The sequence below is a fragment of the Myotis lucifugus genome, unplaced genomic scaffold, assembly GCF_000147115.1.
Source record: "Myotis lucifugus unplaced genomic scaffold, Myoluc2.0 scaffold_109, whole genome shotgun sequence".
NCBI lineage: Eukaryota > Metazoa > Chordata > Mammalia > Chiroptera > Vespertilionidae > Myotis > Myotis lucifugus.
Genome location: NW_005871157.1, coordinates 2,772,709 through 2,797,949, shown reverse-complemented (window position 1 = coordinate 2,797,949; position 25,241 = coordinate 2,772,709). Strand labels below are relative to the sequence as shown.

The following is a 25,241-nucleotide window of genomic DNA, read 5'->3' as shown; positions in this document are numbered from 1 at the left end:
GGGCAGTTGGGGGGTACCAGGCCTGCAGGGGAGGGCAGTTGGGTGACCAGGCCAGCAGGGGGGCTAGTTGGGGGCAACCAGGCTGGCAGGAGGGGGCAGTTAGGGGTGATCAGGCTAGCAGGGGGGCAGTTAGGGGCGATCAGGCAGGCAGGCAGGTGAGCAGTTAGGAGCCAGCGGTCCCGGATTGTGAGAGGGATGTCCAACTGTCGGTTTAGGTCCGATGCCCAAGATCAGGCCTAAACTAGCAGTCGGACATCCCCCAAAGAGTTCCGGATTGGAGAGGTGTTCTGCACCGGGCCTCTAGTATATGATAAATAAGGATCATTACTGGATGTGAAAACCGTTGGGACTTGAATTGATAAGGAACAATATTCACATGGTTCTAAATTGTCATCTCATAGATTACTTGATAGTCATAAGAGAAAAAAATGAAACTTTACAATGGAGGTATCATGCTGTCATTCCTGAAGCCAGTCATGAATCACTGCTAATAGTGGGTTGATGTGGCATAATGAGCATCATCTGATGTAAAATGCAGTATATAGCGTAACACCTGAAAATCAGTCAATGCAATATACCATATAAATAGAATGAAAAATAAAACCATGTGATCATCACAAAAGATGCAGCAAAAGCATTTCACTAATTCCAACACACTTTTATGATAAAAAAGACTTAAACTTAATAGAAGAGAACTTCCTCAACCTGATAGAGGGCATCTAGGAAAAACTCAAAGCTGTAATTATACTGGACTGGGGGTGGGTCTCTCAGCCTGACTTGCACCCTCTCCAATCTGGGCACTCTCAGGGGAGCCCTCTCCAATCTGGGAGTTTCTGTCTGTCTTTGCAATCATATGAGTGAATTGTCTGAGACTCCCAACCCAGTTTGGTTTGTTGCTCACAGAGTAATAGAGGCATCTTTTTTTTTCTTTGCTTCATTGGTGGAAATTTCCTGGAAGTTTTAGGATATCTTCCCTTTAATTTTTCCTAGACACTCTGATTTTACTTATGTCTCTCACCTTTGCTTTCCCTCCAACCCCCACCGCAACAGTAACTTGCTCCAGGCTCACTTTGCTCTAGTGCAGGGGTGGGCAAACTTTTTGACTCAAGGGCCACAATGGGTTCTTAAACTGGACCGGAGGGCCGGAACAAAAGCATGGATGGAGTGTTTGTGTGAACTAATATAAATTCAAAGTAAACATTACATAAAAGGGTACAGTCTTTTTTTTTTTTTTTAGTTTTATTCATTTCAAACGGGCCGGATCCGGCCCGCGAGCTGTAGTTTGCCCACGGATGCTCTAGTGTCTAGGAGATCCATCTGTCACCAGAACTGCGATTCCCAGCATTCCTGGTGCTCCCTGTGCTCTGGGCTTCCGCTTCAGGTCCTGGGGCTGCCAACAGAACTACTATTCCCAGAATTCCTGGTGCTCCCCATACTCTTGGTTTTCTTTTCCTACTCTGTCTCTGTCCCATGGCCTCTCACTCTGCCAAGTCCTCCAAGCTGCCAGCTCTCCCTCTCTGCTCTCCGTCTGGCGGCTTGGGGAGCCAAGTTCCCCAAGCCACTCCACTCTCAGCTGGCTCTTCCGCTCTGCTCTCCATCTGGTGCCTGTGTATGCAAATTAACCCGCCAGCTTTATTGGATTAATTTGCATACTCGCTCCTGATTGGCTGGTGAGTGTAATGGAGGGGCGGTCAATTTACATGTTTCTCTTTTATTATATAGGATACTGTCTCCCTAACATCAGGAAGAAGACAAAGATTCTATTCTTGCTACATCTATTCATTATTATACTTGAGTTTCTAGCCAGGGCAGTTTGTCAAGAAAAAAGAAATAAAAGGCATTCATATTGGAAAGGAAGAAGTAAAACTAGCTCTATTTACAAATGACATGATTTATATAAAATATTTAGAAAATCCTAAGGAATCTATTAAAAAATAATTAGAACTAATAAATCAGTTCAGCAAGATTATAGGATATAAGATAATTATATAGCCCTGACTGGTTTAGTTCAGTGGGTAGAGCGTCGGCCTGTGGACTGAGGGTCCCAGATTCGATTCCAGTCAAGGGCATGTACCTTGGTTGCGGGCACATCCCCAGTAGGGGGTGTGCATGAGGCAGCTGATCGATGTTTCTCTCTTATCGATGTTTCTAATCTCTATCCCTCTCCCTTCTTCTCTGTAAAAAATCAATAAAATATATTTTTTAAAAATTTTTTTAAAAAGATAATTATATAAAAACTAGAGGCCTGGTGCATGAATTCTTGCACCAGTGGGGTTCCTCGGCCTGGCCTTAGGGGTCCTGGATTGCGAGAGGGCACAGGCAAGGCCGAGGGACCCCACTGGTGCACAATTGGGGTCAGGGCGGGATGTGGGAGGTTGGCCAGATGGGGAGGGCCCGCAGGAGGGCTCTAGGGCATGTTCGGCCCAACTCGCTCAGTCCTGATCGGCCGGACCCCAGCAGCAAGCTAACTAACTGGTCAGAGCATCTGCCCCTGGTGGTCAGTGCACGTCATAGCGAGCAGTTGAGTGGCCTTAGTATATTATTAGCATACTAGGAGCCCAGTGCGTGAAATCACGTGGCGCCGCCCACCCACCTGCAGCCCTGCCTTGACACCCGAACCTGTCCACGCAGAGCTCCAGCATGCCTGGCCCAGCCCCCAAATCCTCTGGCCTTCTCTGGCCACTTTAAGCCCCGCTCTCAGTCCCTGGAATCGCCATGGGCTGGTCCCACCTTCTCTAGGTGCCTCCCCGCTTTCGCCCCATCTCGGGAGCAACATGGCAGCTCCACCCCATCATGGCACCGGAGGAGAGTGTGGAAGCTTCCCACCTGCTGCACTATTCTTCTTCCCCTGGCAGGTGCGCCGCAGGGCACTCAGAGTGTGAGCGGTGGGTGGCGAAGGACTGGTGAGGGGGGCTCTCACCCCTGTCCTCCCTGGCATGGGATGGTCCCGCCTCCTCAAAGCGCCTACCTGCTTCTGCCCCAAATCCGGAGCAACGTCCCAGCTAATATGCTAATGGTCTGGTCGTTACCCACTATGGTGTCCCAACCATTAGATATTAACTCTTTATTAGTGTAGATTACACTTTGATTGGTTGAACGGACAACTGGACACTTAGCATATTAGGCTTTTACTGAATAGGATTACTTGCATTTCATCCTAGCCAGTTTGGCTCAGTGGATAGAACGTCAGCCTGCGGACTGAAGGGTCTTGGGTTCGATTCTGGTCAAGGGCACATGCCTGGGTTGTGGGCTCGATCCCCAGTAAGGGGTATGCAGGAGGCAGCTGATCAATGATTCTCTCTCATCACTGATGTTTCTATTTCTCCCTCTTCCTTCCTCTGAAATCAATAAAAAAATATATACATAAAGAAAAAGAAGCAAAAGAGTTTCTTATTAAAAAACAAAAACTTACTTGTATTTCTATACATTGTAATGAATACTCTGAAAATGAAGTTAATGAAAAAATTCCATATATTATAGTATCAAAGAGATAAAATATTTAGGAATAAATTGAAGAAAAGTATGAAATATATATTCTGAAAACTATAAAATATTGTTGAAAGAAATTTTAAAATATCTAAATAAATGGAAAAAATCTCATATTTCTGAAACAGAAGAGTTGCTATTTGTTAATATGCAGTTCTTTGTGTTTTTTTTTCAGTACCACCAAGGAATTAATTCAATTATTCGCCAACACTGTCCAGGTGTCTCACAAGTTTATACTGGATTTCCACTGGATTTCTTTTTTTTATCTTAAAGAGCTACTATGATTTTTTTCTTTTCTTTCCTGTTTGAGTCCTTTGTTTAAATCAGTGGTTCTCAACCTTGGCTGCACATTAGAATCACCTGGTAATCTTTTTAAAATCCTGATTTCTGGGCCTCATCCTCCAGAATTTTGTTTCTTTGTATGGGGGTGGGGGCTACACACATTAGTGACAAGAGAAACAGATTTCCGGAGGATGAGGCCCAGAAGTCAGGTTTTTAAAAAGATTCCAGGTGTTCTAATGTGCAGCCAAGGTTGAGACCACTGGTTTAAATAACGCTATTGTGATATAACTTGCATACCATATAAGAAAATTCATCCATTTAAAGTGTATAATTCAATGGTTTCTTACTGTATTCATAGAGTGGTACCTGTCAGCATAATCAATTATAGAACATTTTCATCATCTCCAAAGAAACCAGTCACTCCATTTTTTTCAAACTTCCACATTCGGCAATTAATTTGTCTCTGTAGTTTTGCCAAGTTTGGACAGCCTATATAATAAAAGCCTAATATGTTAAGTGTCCGACCATTCGTTTGACCAGTCACTATGACATGCACTGACCACCAGGGGGCAGATGCTCAGACTGGTATTTAGCTTGCTGCTGGGTCTGGGCGAGACAGGGCTGGACACGTCCTGGATCCCTCCCGCGGTCCCTCCCCAGCCCCGATCGTGCACCAGTGGGGTCCCTCATCCTGGCCTGCGCCCTGTCGCAATCTGGGACCCCTTGGGGGATGTTGGAGAGGTGGTTTCTGCCCAGTCCCAACAGGCCAGGCTGAGAGACCCCACCAGTGCATGAATCCGTGCACCAGGTCTCTAGTATTTTATAAATGGGAAGATATAATATGTGATTGGCTTCTTTCACCTAGCATGTTTTCAAGGTTTATCCATGTGGTAGCATGTACTTCATTCCTTTTTATGACCAAGTAATATTCCAATATATAGATATATACCACGTATTATTTATCCATTTATCAGTTGATGGACTTTTGGGGTGTTTCCACTTTTTGGCTATTAAGAATAATGCTGCTATGATCATTTGTGTATACGTTTTTGTGCAGACATTTTTAAATTTCTCTTTGATAGATACCTAGAAGTGGAATGGCTGGGTCATATGTTAACTATGCTTAACATTTTGGACACCTCTTAGACTGTTTTCCTAATTGGCTGCACCATTATATTTCTACCAGTAGTGTAAGGGTTCACATTTTTCCATATCCTGGCCAACACTTGTTATTATTTGCCTTTTTTGTTATACTCATCCTAACAGGTGTGAAGAGGTATATCATTGTGATTTTGATTTGCATTTCCATAATGGCTTATGATACAGAGCATTTGGATGCATTTTTTTTTTTTTAGCTGATTGGTTTGAACAAGCCTTTTATTAAGGAGATGATGTTCTGTAATAAAAAGTTTTTTATGGGAATCAAAAGACCCAGGTTTTAGTCTTGCTTCTATTTATGGGCTCTTTGACCTTGTATGGGTTCCTTATCCTTTAAATGTCATTAATTCTCTGCCTTTCTTACAGAGTGGCTATGGGAATCAGTTTAAATTATGAGAAAAAAAATTTTTTAAAGAATAGTTTATCAATTTTTAGAGCGAGAGGAAGGGAGAAAAGAAATCTTGATGTGAGAGTGTAACATCGTTCTGTCTCCTGCATGCTCCCCACTGATTAGCCCACAACCCAGGCATGTACCCTGACCAGTAATCGAAACATCAACCTTTTGGTACATGGAATGACGCCCAACTGAGCCACATTGGCCAGGGTGTGAGAAAGATTTTTGTAAGTTATAAGAGCTAACCAGTAGTTCTCTGATATTATCATAGTTAGGCTACTCAGAAAGGCAGAGAACATTCGTATGGCAGAGCATCACTAAAAGGGGGTGAAGAGGGCATGGTCCTGTCTCCTTCCTTTCTGTTATCTGTAGCACTGACTTGGCCACAAGGAGTTAAACTAAACTGATATAAATAGCAACTTGAGGTCAACTCAATTTTATTCCTGGAGGATGGTGAAATGAACTTATTAAAATTCATTAGAGGCCCAATGCACAAAATTCATGCAAGGGGCTCTGCCCTCGCAGCCCCGGCTTCGTCAGAAAGGTGGTCCGGAAGGTCATTTGGCTGTCTGGTCTAATTAGCATGTTATGCTTTTATTATTATTACGCTTTTATTATTATAGATTATTATAGCCCTGGCTGGTGTGGCTTACTTGGTTTGGTGTCATCCCATGCACCGAAAAGTTGCAGGTTCAATTCCCAGTCAGGGCACATGCTCAGGTTTGGGGCTCAATCCCTGGTAGGGGGCATGCAGGAGGCAGCTAATTGATGTTTTGCTCTCTCGTTGATGTTTCCCTTTTTCTCTCCCTCTTCCTTTCTCTAAAAAAAAGAAAATCAATTTAAAAACCTTAAAAAAATAAATATACATAATTATAAATTAATAACACTATCTTCTTTATCCATTTTATTTGTATACAATGTTGGTAGTGTGTTTTTGTCTGCTTTCTTACAGAATTTACGTTGTTCATTGAATGAAGAGGTAATTGCCCAAGCCAGGAAAATGTTCCCTTCAGTGATAAAATACATTGTAGAAATGACTATATGGGAAGAGGAAAAAGAACTGCCTTCTGAACTCCAAATAAGGTGGGGAAATTTTTCAAAAGCTGTAAGTTTTAGTGATTGTTATTTATATTGCAAAATAAGTGTTGGAAGAATGTTTTTGTTATTTACTGCTTAATTTATTACCATTATGCAAATTTTATAGAGAATCGTCTTTTGGGAATACTTTCAAAATGACCATTTATATGAGATAACAGAAGTTAAGCCAAAAAGAAGAACCTAGTCAGGATCTTCTGATTTTTAAGAAAAAAAACAAACAAAAACACTATTTGCAGGGTTATGTTCTAAATGATTTGTAAGTCCCTAGCAGTCACTTATACCAGTAGGGAAGTAAGTTGCCCAGTTTGATACTGGCCTGGACCAACTTCCAGGCTCCCAGTAGGTTTGTGAACGAAGGTAGAGACTTGGGCACAGTGTCTCTCCCTTTAGCCCAGGTCTTTAAGATTAAAAAATGTTTGATGGCCCGGCCAGTGTTGCTCAGTGGTTGAGTATCAACCCATGAACCTGAAGGTCATGGTTCGATTCTCAGTCAGGGCACATGCCCGTATTGCGGGCTCAATTCCCAGTCGGGGGCATGCAGGAGGTAGCCGATCAGTGATTCTCTCCTATCATTGATTGATGTTTCTATCTCTCTCTCCCTCTCCCTCTCTCAATGTGTTCCTTGGGTGGGTTGTTGCACATTTAAAAAACAACAATAAAATACGTTTGTTGGCAGGAATTAGGAATTGGCCCTTTGCCCTGTGCTTTGGTATCTAGGATTATTTCAGTTGTAGATATTTAACATTTTTAAGCCCCAAATCCAGGAATTCCTAATAGGCATAAATAAGTCTTTTCGAGACTATAATATTTGCTCTTAACTTACAAATACAAAAGGGGATTCCAGACCTGATATGAAGATATAATTTGAGCCTTGTGGGTAAATCTAATCACAAATCTATTATTATTCTTTGAATTTACTAGGTTTTATGGTTTGTTTTATTTTAGGAGAGAAAATTAAGAATTTAAGTTTATAAAGACAATAAACATTGTTTTACTCTTGCTGGGCCATAAATTGCTAGGGAAAATACAGGTCATCAGAGATTATGTCCACAAAGGTTTTAATTTCAAATATGTGATAGCATCAGTTAAACTCTTTGAAGAATTGTGTTGGTCAACAAAATATTAGTTAGCAATCTGCCTGCCTAAAAAGGGAGAGTTGCTTGAGTGTGGATGTGTATGGAGGCAGCATCAGACTTCAGATCCACAGATCTGAGTTCTGTCCTTCTCACTGCTTATTGGCATTGTGACCATGAAGAAATCCTTTTGAGCTTCCATGTCCTAAGCTATAAGAGGCCCAAGAAAATCTTCCTCTTAGAGTTATGAGGATTAATAATTGAGCGCATTGTAAAAGCATATTATATAAACTGTTGAAAACTGATAACATCTAAATTTGTGTAGCCCATGACAACTATTTTCACATGTTTTATAAGATCCTCACACCATCTCAAATGTAGACATTATACTCTTCTTAGAGATGGAAGAGGCATTGTCATATCAACAAGTCTAAAAGCCTAAGCCACCCAAATGTCTATAAGGTCCCTCATTCAGTCAAATGGTGGTGCCTGCACTTTAAGTCTATCTACTTAAAAAAACTTAAATGTACTGTAAAATCAGAAATATAAGGTAAAACAAAAATAAATTCAATAAGAACTAAATGTTATTAAAATGTTAGTATTATTGCCTGCTTGAAGGTTCTGAGTCTGAGGTATTTCTTCCTTTGTCAAGATGAGAAGTTAGGAAGAGTTAAGAGTGGTATTAAAACCATGACCCTGGCCTGGACCAACTTCAGGTTCCCAGGAGGTTGTGAACAAAGGTAGGGACTTGGGCACAGTGTCTCCCTTTAGCCCAGGTCTTTAAGATTAAAAAATATTTGATGGCCCTGCCAGTGTGGCTCGGTGGTTGAGCGTCAACCCATGAACCTGGAGATATGGTTCAATTCCCAGTCAGGGCACATGCCTGGATTGCAGACTCAGTCCCCAGTAGGGGGAGTGCAGGAAGCAGCCAATCAATGATTCTGTTTCATTCATGTTTCTATCTCTCCCTCTCCCTTCCTCTCTGAAATCAATAAAAATATATTTTAAGAAAGTTAAAAAAAATAAACTGATAATAATAATCTGTATCTGGAAGTGATTAAAAAAAAGTTGGGGAAAAGACATGGAAAAGGTAATACTTTTATTAGGGTTTTTTGAAATTCCACAGTACTGTACTACTTAAAATAATTTCCTATATGAGTATTATAGTGGTACTTTCTCATATGTATGAACTTACACAATGCTGCTTTGGTACAAATGTCATATATTATTTTAGTCTATTTTTCATATTTTCCTTTGTTTATTTGTTGCAATATCTGAATGCTTATCTTATTTTTTAAACAGGGAGAAAAATGAAAGATACTATTGTGTCCTTTTTAATGACGAACACCATTCATATGACCATGTCATATACAGTCTACAAAGAGCTCTTGACTGTGAGCTTGCAGAGGCCCAGTTGCATACCACTGCCATAGACAAAGAGGTTTGTGAGCTTCATTTGAATTATTGTACTGTCCTATATCAGTTCCTGGAAGTTAGGTGTTGACTGAGCCTTTGCCAAGTGCCTTAGTATTGTGTTAGGTACAACCATCTTTTTTACCCATTTCTTATATCCTACACAAACTGGTTAAAACTTGACCTTTCTATGTGTCTATCATAGTTGTAGATAACTGTAACTTTCCTCTTTTAGTCTAAGTAATTAGAAAGGTGGCTGAATGTATTTGGCAAAGAGTAAAGAATGTTGGCTCAACTTCAGTCTGTTTCTGTAATTTTTATTGAATGAATGAATAAATGTGTGAATTATTAAAAGTGGATATTTCTGAGATTTTAACATTCATTAAAACTATTTTTAGAATAATATTCATTTATGGCTCAGCTTTTATTTCATTTCCATCCAAAGCAATGAGTTCCTCAGGTGTATAGAAAGACTATTTAACACAATCCTGCCCTAGAGAGGAGTGTAATATAGTGAAAGAAGCAGCATGGCATTAGTAATTAGTGTAGTGATTCCAGGGCTGAGGAAACAACATCCTGGCCACACCTCTCACCCACTAGTGGACCTTAAGTGTGTTGTGCAACACATGCTGAGGAACTTTGAGTTATTCATGAGAAGTACTATTTATTTATTTACTTACTTATTTATTATTTTTATTGCTTTCAGAGAGGAAGGGAGAGGGGGAGAGAGATAAGAAACATCAATCATGAGAGTGAATCTATTGTCCGCTTCCTGATTGCCCCCTACTCGGGATCAAGCCCGCAACCCAGGCATGTGCCCTTGACTGAAATCAAACCTGGGACCCTTCAGTCCGCCAGCCAACATTCTCCACTGACCCAAACTGGCTGGGGCTATGCATGAGAAGTATTTAAAGCATATAGCAGGAGTTTACTAAACCTCAGTTATTATTATCAGATGGAAATCGAGTACACTACAAAAAGTAAAGAACTGACATCTTGCTAGGCAGGAAATCTAAAATCCTAAAGTATAGAAATTCTCTACTAGTGGTATTAAAAGTTCTGGAGCTACCCGAAGGTGTTAAACATTTGTGTTTATCTTTCATCTTTTAACTTTTAGGCAGTCGACAAATGATTAATAATTAAGAACGCATTAGGTTTTTGGGCTATATATTACTAATTGATTTGGATTGTCATTCTGCTATTTCATTCTCATGTTTGTCTGTTATTAGGGTCGTCGGGCTGTTAAAGCAGGTGCTTTTGCTGCTTGCCAGGAAGCAAAAGAAGATATAAAGGTAATTTTCTGAATTGGGGACAAAGAAAACATAAGAGGAATGCACATGTAAAACTACTATCTTTTTGAAATGGGTTTCGCATCCTAAGTAAAGATAGGGTTGATGCATTTGGACCCAGAGATTTGGAACTGCAATAGTCATGTAATTTATTTTTTAAAGAATAGATTACTTAGTTAAAACAAAACTTTTAAAATTAGGGTTTTCTTTTATATTCCTTTTATTTGTAGAGTCATTCAGAAAATGTCTCTCAACATCCACTTCATGTAGAAGTATTACACTCTGAGGTTATGGCTCATCAGAAATTTGCTTTACGTCTTGGCTCCTGGATGAACAAAATTATGAGCTATTCAAGTAAGCATATAGTCTAATACTGTGTTGTTTTTTAAATAGCTACAAATTAAAAATATTAAGTATAAAATAAAATTTCTTTTATTAATATATTTTGATTAATTTTCAGAAATGCATTTCAAGTACTGTAAATAATATTTTATTGGCTCTTGATTCTATGATGTTGACAGAATTGTCCTTGTTATCAAATGTGCAAAGATTAATGTTAATTTTTTCACATGCTATAGGAAACATACTTTTGGGAGAAATGTTATAAGAATAAAAATTATTGCCGAAACCGGTTTAGCTCAGTGGATAGAGCGTCGGCCTGTGGACTAAAAGGTCCCAGGTTCGATTCCGGTCAAGGCCCTGTCTCATAAGCAGGTTAATCTCCAGTGGGAGATGTGCAGGAGGCGGCTGGTCGATATTTCTCTCTCATCGATGTTTCTGACTCTCTATCTCTCTCCCTTCCTCTCTGTAAAGATCTCTTTTGTTTACTATTATCAATGATCTTGGTTTATAAGATAAACATTAAGGTAAGATCGACCAATCAATATGTATTCTTCTATGTTGAAACTTGGGGATACTGCCTTTTAATTATAGTGCCTTTTCATTTAGTCAGGATCAGTAAAAGAAGTATGTATATGTATGTAGTGCCATTATTAAAGTTGTACTAATATTAATTTTTATAAATCTAAACAAAGAACAAAAAGTGAAAGGTAACCGAGAAAGGCTAAAGGGGATGGAAAAGGGAAGAATAAAAAGTAAGTAGTTTTGAGTGAAATAGAATGAAAAGGAGTGGAGAAATGTTGGGAGAGGTAGAATGAAGTAAGATAAAGTAGTGAGAAGACTACAGAAAAAGAGGAAAAAGGCCATATATGTATATATTTTAAATTCTATTAAATATTAATATAATAAATACTACTCATATTTGAATCCTTGAGGTCTACTAGCATGTGAAATAATTTTATAATATTTTGCCACTTCTAATAGCTGGAATGTTTTTTTTGCCTTGGTGATACTACCCCACTTCCCCCAAAAATGATTTATAGGTGCCCGTAAGATCCTTCACGAATTGATCTTCAGCAGTTTTTTTATGGAGATGGAATACAAAAAATTCTTTGCTATGGAATTTGTAAAGGTAATTGCTCTTTATAAATAGATATCAATAAACAGAAATAGAAAACATTTTTGTAAATGAAGTAATAGAAACAAAGGGGATAATTATGAATCCAGAATTTAATTTTATGATTCATTTCTTTGTCAAACAGTTTTTTATTTTCACATTTGGTAGTATGGAAACAGTCTGGGAGAGGAGAAAGGTGGGAAATGACCTATTATTTGCTGAGACAGAACAATAGGAAGTTATCACGTTCATTCATCCTTTCTAATCATTTGCCTGTTAATATAATAAGAATAGAAGTGACTAGTTGAAAGTCATAGCAGGGAAAAGGAACATATAAGAATGCTAAAGGGCCCTGGCCACTTTGGCTCAGTGGATGAAGCATCGGCCTGTGGACTTAAGGGCCCCAGGTTCGATTCTGGTCAAGGGCACATTCCCAGATTGCAGGCTCGATCCCCAGTAGGGGGTGTGCAGGAGGCAGCCAATCAATAATTCTCTCTCATCATTGATGTTTCTATCTCTCTCTCCCTCTTCCTCCTCTCTGAAATAAATTATATATATTAATTATATAATTTATATAAATTATATAAATTATATAAATTATATAAATTATATATATATATATGAATATGTTTTTTTAAAAAAAGAATGCTAAAGGGAGGCAGGAATTATATGGGCAAAAGTTCTGTTTTGCCTTATGTTAGGTATCCAATAAATACTTGTTAGGATCCTTTGATATTGAATTGCAGGCAGTTCTGTAAAACTTAAAACAAGGCAGAGGTAGGACCCAGGATAGAACTGGAAGCAGAAAGTGAAATAATGATTGTTAAAGGCAAATGATACTGTAGGGTAAGATCCTTCACTCCCTGGATTTTAGAAGTAGATTGTTAAAAGTAACTAAGACATTTGGTTTCTTAAAAGGTGATAACAACTCAAGTTGTCAGCTCTATTTTTCTAAAATTCTTTAGAGATACAATATTGAACCATATGTGTAATCTGAAAGGAAATTATTTTCTTATACAAAAATAAGTTCTCTTTACTAAGATGATATTTTTTGTATGCACTGGGTACCTCTTAAATATATGGGAATTCTAATGGATAAAATTAAATATGTAGATCAAGGATCTAACACTATGCTTGATACATGACTGAATGTATTATTATTTTTGGTCTCCCAATATATCAGGGTTTATTTTCAGCTGGTGTGCACCAATATGGATAAGAAATTATGTACAGCCAGCATCCATTCTGTTTAAGGCTAGATTGAATCTGATTGGTTGGTTTTCTGGGTCATATCAGTACTTGGAATATAGGCCATGGCCTATACCATTGGGGTAGAATTTGCTAGCGATTACCCCAGATCCTATTTGGAGGAAGGATATACTGCACCATTGCAGTCCTCTGTGATTTTTTACCTGTGTTTGTGTGTTTTGTTCATTTTGTTGTTTCTTTGTTTTTAACATGTATTTATTTATTTTAAGCCTCACCAGAGGATATTTTTTCCATTGATTTTTAGAAAGAGTAGGAGGGAGGGAGAGTTAAGGTGGGAGGGGAGGAAGAGATGTGAGAGAGACACATCGATTGGTTGCCTCTTGCACATGCCCGGGGAATTGAATACTTGACCAAAAATCAAACCCGTGACTCTTTGGTGAGTGGGCTGATGCTCTAACCACTCAGACATACCAGCAAGGGCTGCATTTTTTATAGTTCTCACTTCCAACTCTGTGAGATTGGGCAGTTGAATTCATATTTGGTCTCTTGTTCATTATTTTCTTTCTAATATATTTTTGTTGACCATATTATCTCCCATCAAGAAATAGGAATTATCATACTTGTCATCTTATATATAGAAACAGATTTGCAGCAGCTGTTAAAATTGGGATTTTTAAGTTTTCAGTAGTCATTTTTAATTGATTCTCCACTTATTACTTATTATATCTTTCAGTATTATAAACAGCTGCAGAAAGAATATATCAGTGATGATCATGATAGAAGTATCTCTATAACTGCACTGTCAGTTCAGATGTTTACTGTTCCTACTCTGGTATGTATTAATAATTTCTTTGCATTCTTTCTAAGTAAAACTTGTTTTGTTTTTTAAGAATTTTGCTTAGTGTTGATTCAAAACAATGTCAAAATCATTATGTTGGGCTAATTTCATCTGGAAAATTGAATAATACTTAAGTGGTATCTGCATGTGAATAATATATTAATGGTATCCGAAAACAAGGTAACTTGTGAAGTGGGAATGATGGCACTACCTTTGTCTTAAAGTCCTGATCCGTGAATTCCAGAGCTTATTTCTCAGTTTTAAGAGTAACGTAGGAGCAATGCCTTTTCAATACCATTTTTTTTTTGCTTTTTTTGTTGTTGTTGTCCTTTAGTTATTGGGGTGAGTAAAGATAAAGCAGGTGCAGGGTATGACTCCAGTATTGTGGGAGATATAGTGCTGCATAGACCTGGGAGGAGAGTAGAGGATTCTGCTTTCTTTTTGTACTACTTTTTTCCCTATTTCTTTTGGACAGTTTGGCTAACTATACTTTCCCATTTCAAAGTCCAGCGAAAGGGATGGGAAGAGATAGTGGGCTGGGAGTTAGGGGGATGTGCCATAATAAATAATAATGTGACAGAAGTTATGAAGTATATCTATGATTGTTCTACTTTTGTTCGTTGTATGATTGCCTCTGGTAAGCATTATATAAATAATCTTAGTAATGGGTTTGGAGTGTCCAGACAGGTGTTTTCTAGTTATTGAGGAATAGGGAATTTTTTACTTTTAGAAAATAGCTTCTCAGAAATTGCTGTTCTGTGAGACTAAGGACTATGTTTGATGTTCAGTAAACATATTAAAAATGACTTACTGACCAACCAAATAAGTTAATACTAAAGACAACATCTTGAAATATTCTGCAGGCTCGACATCTTATTGAAGAGCAGAATGTTATTTCTGTCATTACTGAAACTTTGCTAGAAGTTTTGCCTGAGTACTTGGATAGGAACAACAAATTCAACTTCCAGGGTTATAGCAAGGACAAATTGGATCGAGTATATGCTGTTATATGTGATCTAAAGTAAGTTGTTCGAGTCAAAAGGTGAAGGTACTTATTAAACACACTGCTTATTTGTTCTGTCTTGTAAATAAACCTCTGATGCTTTTGGTTATCTAAGATTCACTTATTATAATGAGAAGTAAAAAGAACTCTTACTGTCTCATGTCAATAAATGTTTTAAGTGAAGGCTTCTTATAGAGTTAAAACCAAATTAATAAAAAAGGGGCCTGTCACAGTAACTTAGGGTCAGTAAATGAATCTCCACTTAGTTCCACTTCTGTACTTTGGTTCTGTCCCTCTTGTATAGTCTCTTCGGGCATAGTTTCAGATGATTTAGTTGGTGTGAATTTCTTTTTAACTCCCTTTTTCATGCATGTAACCAAGTTATTGATATTCATCAGTGGTTTCTTAAGTTTTTCTCCTTGAAGAAAGTGGAGAGTTTCTTTTTAAACTAAAATGGAAATCACATAATAAATCTTGGGATTGTTGGACCTAAAAGGGAATTTATTTTAGTAATAAATGGTGAATATTATAAGGGTTGTAGTATCAACTATTCAATAATTCATAAACTTCAAAAAATTCTTTTCTTTTAGAATATATTAAGATAAAATATATTTCATTTAGTTTGCTATTTAAAATGAAGGGCTCCACGACATAATTATTTCTAGTCCTGAGGGGGAAAAATCAAATTTTGTCCCCTTCTTCTAGTGACCATGTAGGGTACATTGTAGGGTATAGAGAGATGGAAACAAATAGACTTCCAAACCAACCTAGAAACAGTTGAATCTATTTTAAAAATACATTTGAAAGATTTCTGGAAATATGCCTTGGATCCTTGATGAGGAAAATGCTTCCAGACCTTTTCAAATTCCTCAATTTCTGAATATGATTATGACATACAAATCTTTCTTTAAAGTTCAGTAAATTATTATGTTATCACATCTTCAATACAAGTCGAGATGGTGGAAGAATTCAGTAGTAAGTCACCATTTAGCTATTGTGATTCACAAATTCTGCATAAATTATATATTAGGCAAAACAAACAAAAAATATACAAAAACTCCAATGGAGTGCTTATAGTTATCAGTGTTAAATTAGTATATTCATCATTTTTTGGTCTACTGTACAGTAAAAATCTTTACTGTGGCTCTCACTGTGAGGTACTCTTGTAACTGAGTTATTGTTATATCCAGAGAAGAGATGCATTATCACATCATTGTCTCATCATATTTTATTTTATGGATCTCTGATTATAGTTATTCTTTATGATGAATAATTTAGAGTCAGGACATCCCTGCATACCCATATGATAAAACTTTAAGAGATCCTGGTTTGGAAGGCAACTTTAAAGTTTTCCTACTCTTTTGATGCTTACAAGTTCTCTTCTACATCCTTACCTAAATAGAGATATCTCTGAATATAAGAAAAAGGGAAAGTGAACATATTTTGAGCACCTGTTCAACAGATACTGTTCTAGGCTTCTCATGTAACTCACTCTCACAAGTGTCTTCTGTTCTTTTTTAAAAAAATATATTTTTATTTCAGAGAGGAAGGGAGAAGGAGAGAGATAGAAACATCAATGATGAGAGAGAATCATTGATCAGCTGTCTCCTGCACGCCCCACACTGGGGACCAAGCCCGCAACCGGGCATGTGCCCTGACCAGGAATTGAACATGATCTCCTGGTTCATAGGTCAGTGCTCAACTGTTGAGCCACACCGGCCTAGCTTCTGTTCTTTTTTAGTAACTGTTATGTGCTAAGGAGGTTAACTTATTTCACCCTATTTTATTCTTGCAACATTCTCATAAGCTAGGTGATTTAATTTTATTTTTAGATTATAATTATTTGCCTAAGGTCACAGAGCTAGTAAGTAGCAGACCTTGGATCTGAGCCCAGCACTGTTTCATCTATAAAACTCAAGTTCTTTTCACTTCATCATTTAGCCTCACAAAATAAATATCAATAAAACTTCTCTGAAAGTTAGCCTAAAACATCAATCAGATATACCCTTCATTTAACAGATAGCTATTGAATCCCATTTTCTCCGTCATTCTTAGTAGAAATTTTGCAGTCATATCTTATTTTTACTCTTTCCCCATATATTTATTTATTTGCCACTTCTTTCTGAACCCGGCTTTTAAATCAGAAATAACCACAAATATTTAATGTCTTTTAATTGTTTCTAGAATAAAGTCTAAATTCTTTCAGAATTTGTAGCTCTCCATAGTCTTACCATATATGCTACTAATCTGACTGTAGCATTTAATGTTTGTTAGTACTAGTAGAAGCTCTGTTAAGTCTGCCTCAGAAAATTTTCATTCTCTCAAACCAGTGTATTCCAACCGTTGAGTAGCCCCGTCCAGCTGTTACAAGTTCATTATTTTATATTGAACTCTGTCTTTTTGTAGCTTTCCTTCTGTAGTACTATGTTTCCCTTTGTCCATTCAGAACTTCAGTTCTCATTTAACTTGAAGATAGCAGGCATATCTGCCAAATCTTCACTGGTTGAGTTTCATTAGTTTCCTTAGCCATAGTCATTTCATATTTAAAATTCCTTCTAAATTATTGTCCTTCTCTACTGAACTGGTTCTAGTTGAATGTGTACCATTTAAGCTAGTTGTGAATAAATGAACACAGTACTCTGAGGTCTGCATAATAGAAGGAAGGGATTGTTATACTTGGATCATTTTATTTCATTTTACTTTTTATTGTTTTTGTGTTTTGCTTTTTTTGTTAATCCTCACCTGAGGATATTTTTCTATTGATTTTTAGAGAGAGTGGAAGGGAGGGGGAGAGACAAGAGAGAGAGAAACACAGGGCCCAGGGAGCGAGCCTGCAACTGAGGTTTGTGACCTTGACTGGAATTGAACCTGGGACTCTTCAGTCCTCGGGCTGAAGCTCTATTCACGAGCCAAACTGCCTAGGTCTATACCACAATCATTTTAAATAATAAACCTCTATTAATTTAGTTTCATTTTTCATTCACTCTCTAGGGGTATTTCGTGAGATACTTTGTTTCTCACTTGCTAATCACTGTGAAAATGAAATGTAGAAAAGAGATGCAGTTGAACTTTGGTTCTATTAAGTAAATATTACTCTTTTGTTACTTTAACCCTGGGATGGAGAACCTTTGTTCTGCCAAGAGCCATTTGAATATCTATAACATAATTCAAGGGCCATAAAAAATTATCAGCTTAAAAATTAGCCTGCTATATTTGGTCAGATATTTCATTAACTCGCCCCTAATGCCTTGGCAGGGCCAGACCACATGATTTTGAGGGCCTTGTAATAATGGCCCATGGGCCAGACAGTCCTCACCCCTGCAACTTGTTCCTATTTCTAAAAAGGATAGTAGACTCTCAAACCAAATCACCCTCTTACTCTCCCATCCTTCCCTTGCTTTTCTTCTCCTTCCACTGCTTTTGCCACCTATTTTTATCTTCAGACTCCTTTTCTTTTCCTTTCCTTCATTATTCTTTTCTCTCTTCTTATCCCTCACATCTTCTCTACTTGCTAGGTCTGCTAGGCATGAACTATGTGAGTTTACTAAAAACTAGAAATATAAATTCTCTAGAACAGTGCTTCTCAAATTTTAATATGAATACAAATCATTTGGGGAGCTTTTTAAAATGCAGAGTTTTGTTCACTAGGTCTGACTAGAGCCTAAGAGTCTGCATTTCTAAAGAATACCCAGGTAACGCTCATGCTTTTCGTTTGTGTGCCATACTTTGAGTAGCAATGCTCTAGTAAACAAGCAAACTTTGATGCCATTTGTTCACTGTGAGATCATAAACTTTAGTCTTTTTTACCTTTACAATGGGGAGGGGAACATCTGTAATACTCTCAACAATAAAGATTTTTTAAAAAATATATTTTATTGATTTTTTACAGAGAGAAAGGGAGAGGGATAGAGAGTTAGAAACATTGATGAGAGAGAAACATCAATTCAGCTGCCTCCTACACGCCCCCTACTGAGGATGTGCCCGCAACCAAGGTATATGCCCTTGACCGGAATCGAACCTGGGACCCTTCAGTCCGCAGGCCGACGCTCTATCCACTGAGCCAAACCAGTTAGGACAACAATAAAGATTTTAAAAAAAGATTTAGAGCCCTGGCCAGTTTTTCTCAATGGTTAGAGTTGTGGGTTCAATTCCCTGTCCTGGTTGGAATGCGAGCAGGAGGCAACCAATTGATGTGTCTCTCATGTGGATGTTTCTCTCTCCCCCTCTCCCCCTGCCATCCACTGTCTCTAAAAAAATCAATGGAAAAAATATCCTCACTCCTTGGGTGAGCCTAGAAGGAAAGAAGGAAGGAGGGAGGGAGGGAGGGAGGGAGGGAGGGAGGGAGGGAGGGAGGGAGGGAGGGAGGAAGGAAGGAAGGAAGGGGGGAAGGAAGGAAGATTTAGAAAGGTTATTAGTGTATGATTATATTTTTAACATATTAATGGATATCTAGAGAAAGGGAGAATTAAACTACAATTCTTACAATCTTTACAAAGTAAAAAAATATTTTTCCTATCTTTGTTGCCTTGTCTTTTATGTTCCTACTTTACTTCCTTTGTATTTTATTTTGTTTTGTTTTTAGTGCTTAACATTGTATTGCAGTGTCCACTATCCATATCTATTTTCCTCAGTATACTAAGGACCTCAAGGACAGAGTGTCTTGGTCATGTTTATGTTCCCAATGTGTGATATTTAACAGGAATTGATTGGGATTGACTGAGTGCAAAATAATTTTTATAATTGCTAGATTCCTTCCTGAAGTCATTTCACAATAAACATTGTTTTCATTGGATATGAAACCAGTTCCAAATATCCTGAGTCCCCCCATCCCCAACTGTAGTGTATTTATTGTCTGAAATCAGTTCGTAGGAATAAATAGCTCTGGAGAACCAGTGCAGATGTTCACAAATCTCTAGTCATTACACACTCAGCAGCAACAACAAAGTTGTTCAATCCTCTTAGACCAAACTACTATATGTGTTGTGAATTTTCTGTAATTCTCATGACTGCATGTCTTTTGTGGGGAGGGGGAAAGTGTGTAATTTTAGTACAATAAGTATTTATTAGTTTACAAAATATTCTGAAGCCCTAACCAGTTTGGCTCAGTGGATAGAGCGTCGGCCTGCAGACTGAAGGGTCCCAGGTTCGATTCCAGTCAAGGGCATGTACCTTGGTTGCGGGCATATCCACAGTAGGGGGTGTGCAGGAGGCAGCTGAATTGATGTTTCTCTCTCATCAATGTTTCTAACTCTCTATCCCTCTCCCTTCCTCTCTGTACAAAATCAATAAAATATATATTTTTTAAAATATTCTGAAATCATTTGTCTGCACAAACAGCGTATATTCTACACACGCTGTTTTGACATGCATTTTGAGGCTGAAGGCAATTTTTACTTGCCTTTGGGTGAAGGGTATAAACAATCCTAAAAAATCTGTACTGTAGTTATCCAACTGTGATAAGGTAAGTTGCTTTTGGGTTCATTTAATCAGAACTACCTTTTGAGTGAAGAAGTCAGGCTTAGCTTTGACATCTGTCTCTTCTGGAGCATTCACATATTGCTGGGATAATTCTAGCTCTGCCCAGAGCTTTTAATTATAAGAAATTATAATACATAATTTTGATGAATCAATATTGTTTATAATCCTGAGTACCTTAAACTATCTCAAAATATGGAAGTGAAATATTTCTTTGTCTCTTAATATTATAGGTATATCCTAATCAGCAAGCCCACCGTCTGGACAGAAAGATTAAAAATGCAATTCCTTGAAGGTTTTCGATCTTTTCTGAAGATTCTTACCTGTATGCAGGTATGGTACAGTTCTGTACACCAGTAAGATAAAGTTATTTTTTAAAATTTAACCTGTGCCCTAACTGGTTTGGCTCAGTGGATAGAGCGTCAGCCTGCGGACTGAAAGGTCCCAGGTTCGATTCCGGTCAAGTGCATGTACCTTGGTTGCAGGCACATCCCCAGTGGGAGGTGTGCAGGAGGCAGCTGATCGATGTTTCTCTTTCTCTCTCATCGATGTTTCTAACTCTCTATCCCTGTCCCTTCCTCTCTATAAAAAATCAATAAAAATATATTTAAAAAAAAAATTTAACCTGAGTCTTTAATATTTCTTAGCAAATTTTGGTTTTTATATCAGGAAGAATATATCTAGCAAACTAGAAATAAAATGCAAACACTGCCTCACTGATCCTGCCTTATGTGATACTGTAGTAAGCACTTTACACGAATTATCTCTTTGAACCTCATAGCAATCTTATGAAGTAGTTACTATTATTATCTCCCTTTTTATAGATAAGGGAATTGAAGCTTAGAAATAATTTTATCAGGACACAGCTAGAAAGTGACTGAGCTGAGAATTGAATCTATGCATTCTGACCTAGTATAACAGCCATGTTAAAAAGCTATGCATGCCGAAACCGGTTTGGCTCAGTGGATAGAGCGTCAGCCTGCAGACTGAGAAGTCCCGGGTTCGATTCCGGTCAAGGGCGTGTACCTGGGTTGCGGGCACATCCCTGGTGGGGGATGTGCAAGAGGCAGCTGATTGATGTTTCTAACTCTCTCTATCTTTCTCCCTTCCTCTCTGTGAAAAATAAATAAAATATATTTAAAAAAAAAAAAGCTATGCACATATGGTGCTGGCCAGTGTCACTGTTTAGAGCAGCGGTTCTCAACCTGTGGGTCGAGACCCCTTTGGGGGTCGAACGACCCTTTCACAGGGGTCGCCTAAGACCATCGGAAAACACATATATAATTACATACTGTTTTTGTGATTAATCACTATGCTTTAATTATGTTCAGTTTGTAACAATGAAAATACATCCTGCATGTCAGATATTTACATTATGATTTATAACAGTAGCAAAATTACAGTTATGAAGTAGCAACGAAAATAATTTTATGATTGCGGGTCCTCACCACAACATGAGGAACTGTAGTAAAGGGTCGCTGCATTAGGAAGGTTGAGAACCCCTGGTTTAGAGCATCAGCCTGCCCACCAAAAGGTTGCAGGTTCAGTTCCTGGTCAAGGGCCCCGTGTGTCTTTCTCACATCAGTGTTTCTCTCTCTCTCTTCCTCCTCCCTCACCCACCCTCCCTTTCACTATCTCTGTAAGTCAATGGTAAAAATATTCTCAGGTGAGGATTAACAACAACAACAAAAAGCTACACATACTAGTATATGAATATGAATCCTGATAATTCTATATTTTGCTAGTAGAGGAGTGAAAAAGAGGGCATATATCTATCTATCTATCTATCTATACACACACACACACACACACACACACACACACATATATATGTGTGTGTGTGTGTGTGTGTGTATATATATATATATGTTAATCACTTTTTTTTTTTGCAGGGAATGGAAGAAATTAGAAGACAGGTTGGACAACATATAGAAGTGGATCCTGACTGGGAGGCTGCCATTGCCATACAGATGCAATTGAAGAATATTTTACTCATGTTCCAAGAGTGGTGTGCTTGTGATGTAAGTAAAATTGTTAGTAGGAGCAGTGTCTTTTTAAGTGCTCTAGTGCTTATTATAGTTTAGTTTTATATTGCAACTTCCTTGATGTAAAGTTTATTTAAGTAGTTTCTTATATATTTGATTCTGTCTTATTAACATTTATGAAGAAAATTCAGTTTTTCACATTTAATTAGAAAGTGTTCTCCATGGTAGTTTCATTTACCTTAGAAATAGTAAGTTTTTAAAAAAATACAACATACATTTATTTATGTATGTATTTATTTCCTTGGACATGAATATAAATAATATGGAAATTGGGACCACATAACACAGACTTTTAAATATTCCAACAATGGAGAAGGATGGCTATTCATTCAATTAAGTGCTTTATTACATGTGTTAAACCAGTAAGAAAATTAATTTCAAAATATAGGACTAATATATTTCCTTAAGTAATAATTTTAGACCATAACCCTCTTTTAGATCATAACCCTACCACAGATTCTGTTTTGGAAGTAAGAGCTTACTTATTTCTGTTCTGAGAAAATTGACATCTGAGTCAAATTCTTTCATTTTCTTCAGTTTCTATCTCTCACCACAGTCTATTCACCAACTAAGTTTGTATCTTCACTATTGGTCTCTTTCTTTTCATCTCTTTCTAAAACTAATGTCTCTACCAAGGCTCTTTGTCCCAACCTGTATTAGTTCTTTCTGGAGTTTGATTCCTTGGTTGTCTCCTCTGGTATTTCCCACTCTTTCATTCATCTGCCTGTAAACACATATCCTTAAAAACAACAAGAATAAAAGTTCCCTTACTTGTCTTTGCTATCTCTGTAAACTATATTCTTGCTCTCTTTTTTCCTTTTCTACTCCACCACCAGCAGTTAGTGATAGACACAAAAGACCTTAATCCAGCACAACAGCTTTTTAAAAAATATATATTTTTATTGATTTTGGGGAGGAAGGGAGAAGGAGAGAGAGACAGAAACATCAATAATGGAGAGAATCATTAATCAGCTGCCTCCTGCATGCCCCCCACTGGGGATCGAGTCTGTAACCCAAGCATGTGCCCTTGACTGGAATCAAACCCGGGGTCCGTCAATCCACAGGCTGATACTCTATCCACTGGGCCAAACTGGCTAGGGCCAGCACAGTAGCTTTATAGAACAAAGACAGGAAATATTGTTCAGCAACTAGTCACAGAACACATTTTTGGCTCCTCTCAGTTTTATAAAGGGCATGCATAATTCTTGGAGATGAGGTCAAAATGTCTGTTGTTTATCTTGACATCTGTCAAGCCTTCTGAAGTCATTTATGTCTACTAGTAGAGGCCCGGTGCAGGAAATTCGTGCACTCGGGAGGGGGGTTCCCCAGCCTTGCCTGTGCTCTCTCATAGTGCGGGAGCCCCGCGATCAATCTCCCCAAAGAGGTAGGCCCCGCCCACCTATCTGGGGCTCCTCAATGGATTGCCCCAAAGAGGTAGGCCGGAGTCAGGGGTTCCGCCTCTGCGCCATGTGGAACTGCCGGGACCTGCCTCCACAGCTCCGTGTGGAGCTGCCGGGACCCCTGGCGTCACCACGCGGAGCAGCTGGGACCTGCCTGCACAACGTGCACGCAGCATCAAGTCACTGTCCACCTGCGAGTGCCTCACCATGCAGGCAGCCCCGCCCACCCGCGTGCACCCGCTGCACGCACAGCCTCCTGATGGTGGATTATTACGGTGTGAGGGCATCATGGCATGAGGGCGTGATGACCACATAGGCTTTTATTAGTATAGACTAGAGGCCCGGTGCACAAAATTCGTGCACGGGGTGGGGGTGTCCCTCAGCCAGGCCTGCACCCTCTCCAATCTGGGACTCCTCAGGGGATGTCTGACTGCTGGTTTAGGCCCGATCCCTCCCGGCAGTCGGACATTCCTCTCACAATCTGGGACTGCTGGCTCCTAACCACTTGCCTGCCTGCCTGCCTGCCTGCCTTCCTGATTACCCCTAACCGCTTCTATCTGCCAGCCTGATCGCCCCCTAACTGCTCCCCTGCTGGCCTGATAGATGCCTAACTGCTCCCCTGTTGGCCCAATCGCCCCCAACTGCCCTCTCCTGCCGGCCCCCAACTGCCTTCCCCTGCTGGTCTGGTCGCCCCTAACTGCCTTTCCCTGCCAGCCTGGTCGCCCCTAACTGCCCTCCCCTGCTGGCCTGGTTGCCCCCAACTGCCCTCCCTGCAGGCCTGGTTGCCCCTAACTGCCCTCCCCTGCAGGCCTGGTACCCCCCAACTGCCCTCCTCTGCTGGCCTGTTTGCCCCCAACTGCCCTCCCTGCTGGCCATCTTGTGGTGGCCATCTTGTGATGATATGAGGGCATCACATGAGGGCATGAGGACCACCTAGGCTTTTATTAGTATAGATTGTTGCTCTTTAGAGTCTGGCTTCTGCCCTTACCAAATGACAGGAATTGCTTTTTGAAAAAATTTCAAAGGATCTTTTTAAGTAACCAAATTCAGAGGTCTTCTCTAAGGCCCCATCTTCCTTAAAATGTCTATAGCATCGTTTCCTGTTGAGTACCTTAACCTTTTTGAAACGTTCTTTCCCTCTAATTTTCACAAATCTACATTATCCAATATTTCTATTGACTGCCCATTTAAATGAGACCTTTCCCAATAGACTCTTTTTATTTCTACCACCACAATTAAAACTTCATATAAATGACTCTTTCAAGCTATAATATCATTTCTGTTTGTGTGTTAGACATTCCTGCTTATATCTTACACTTATTTCAAATTCAGAATATAATAAATTGAGCCCTGGCCAGCTTGGCTCAGTGGATAGAGCGTCAGCCTGTGGACTGAAGGGTCGCAGGTTTGATTCCGGTCAAGGGCATGTGCCTGGGTTGAGGGCTCGATCCCCAGTGGGGGGTGTGCAGGAGGCAGCCAATCAATGATTCTCTCTCATCATTGATGTTTCTATCTCTCTCTCCCTCTCCCGTCCTCTCTGAAATCATTTAAAAGAAAAAAGAATATAATAAATTGATTTGTCATCATTTCCGTCTACTTACAACTTGCATGTTCTCTTCTTG

The 25,241-nt window shown here is 38.9% G+C and overlaps 1 protein-coding gene across 1 annotated transcript in view; it reads left to right on the top strand.

The window, feature by feature from the left end:
* UBR1 (ubiquitin protein ligase E3 component n-recognin 1) overlaps positions 1-25,241 on the top strand; it is a 150,601-nt gene that overhangs the window by 32,119 nt on the left and 93,241 nt on the right. Inside the window, 9 exon segments of the mRNA XM_014459411.2 lie at positions 6,273-6,403; positions 8,794-8,932; positions 10,134-10,196; positions 10,424-10,547; positions 11,570-11,664; positions 13,592-13,690; positions 14,560-14,717; positions 20,408-20,507; positions 22,067-22,195. Of these exon segments, the coding sequence (XP_014314897.1) occupies positions 6,273-6,403; positions 8,794-8,932; positions 10,134-10,196; positions 10,424-10,547; positions 11,570-11,664; positions 13,592-13,690; positions 14,560-14,717; positions 20,408-20,507; positions 22,067-22,195 (1,038 nt within the window).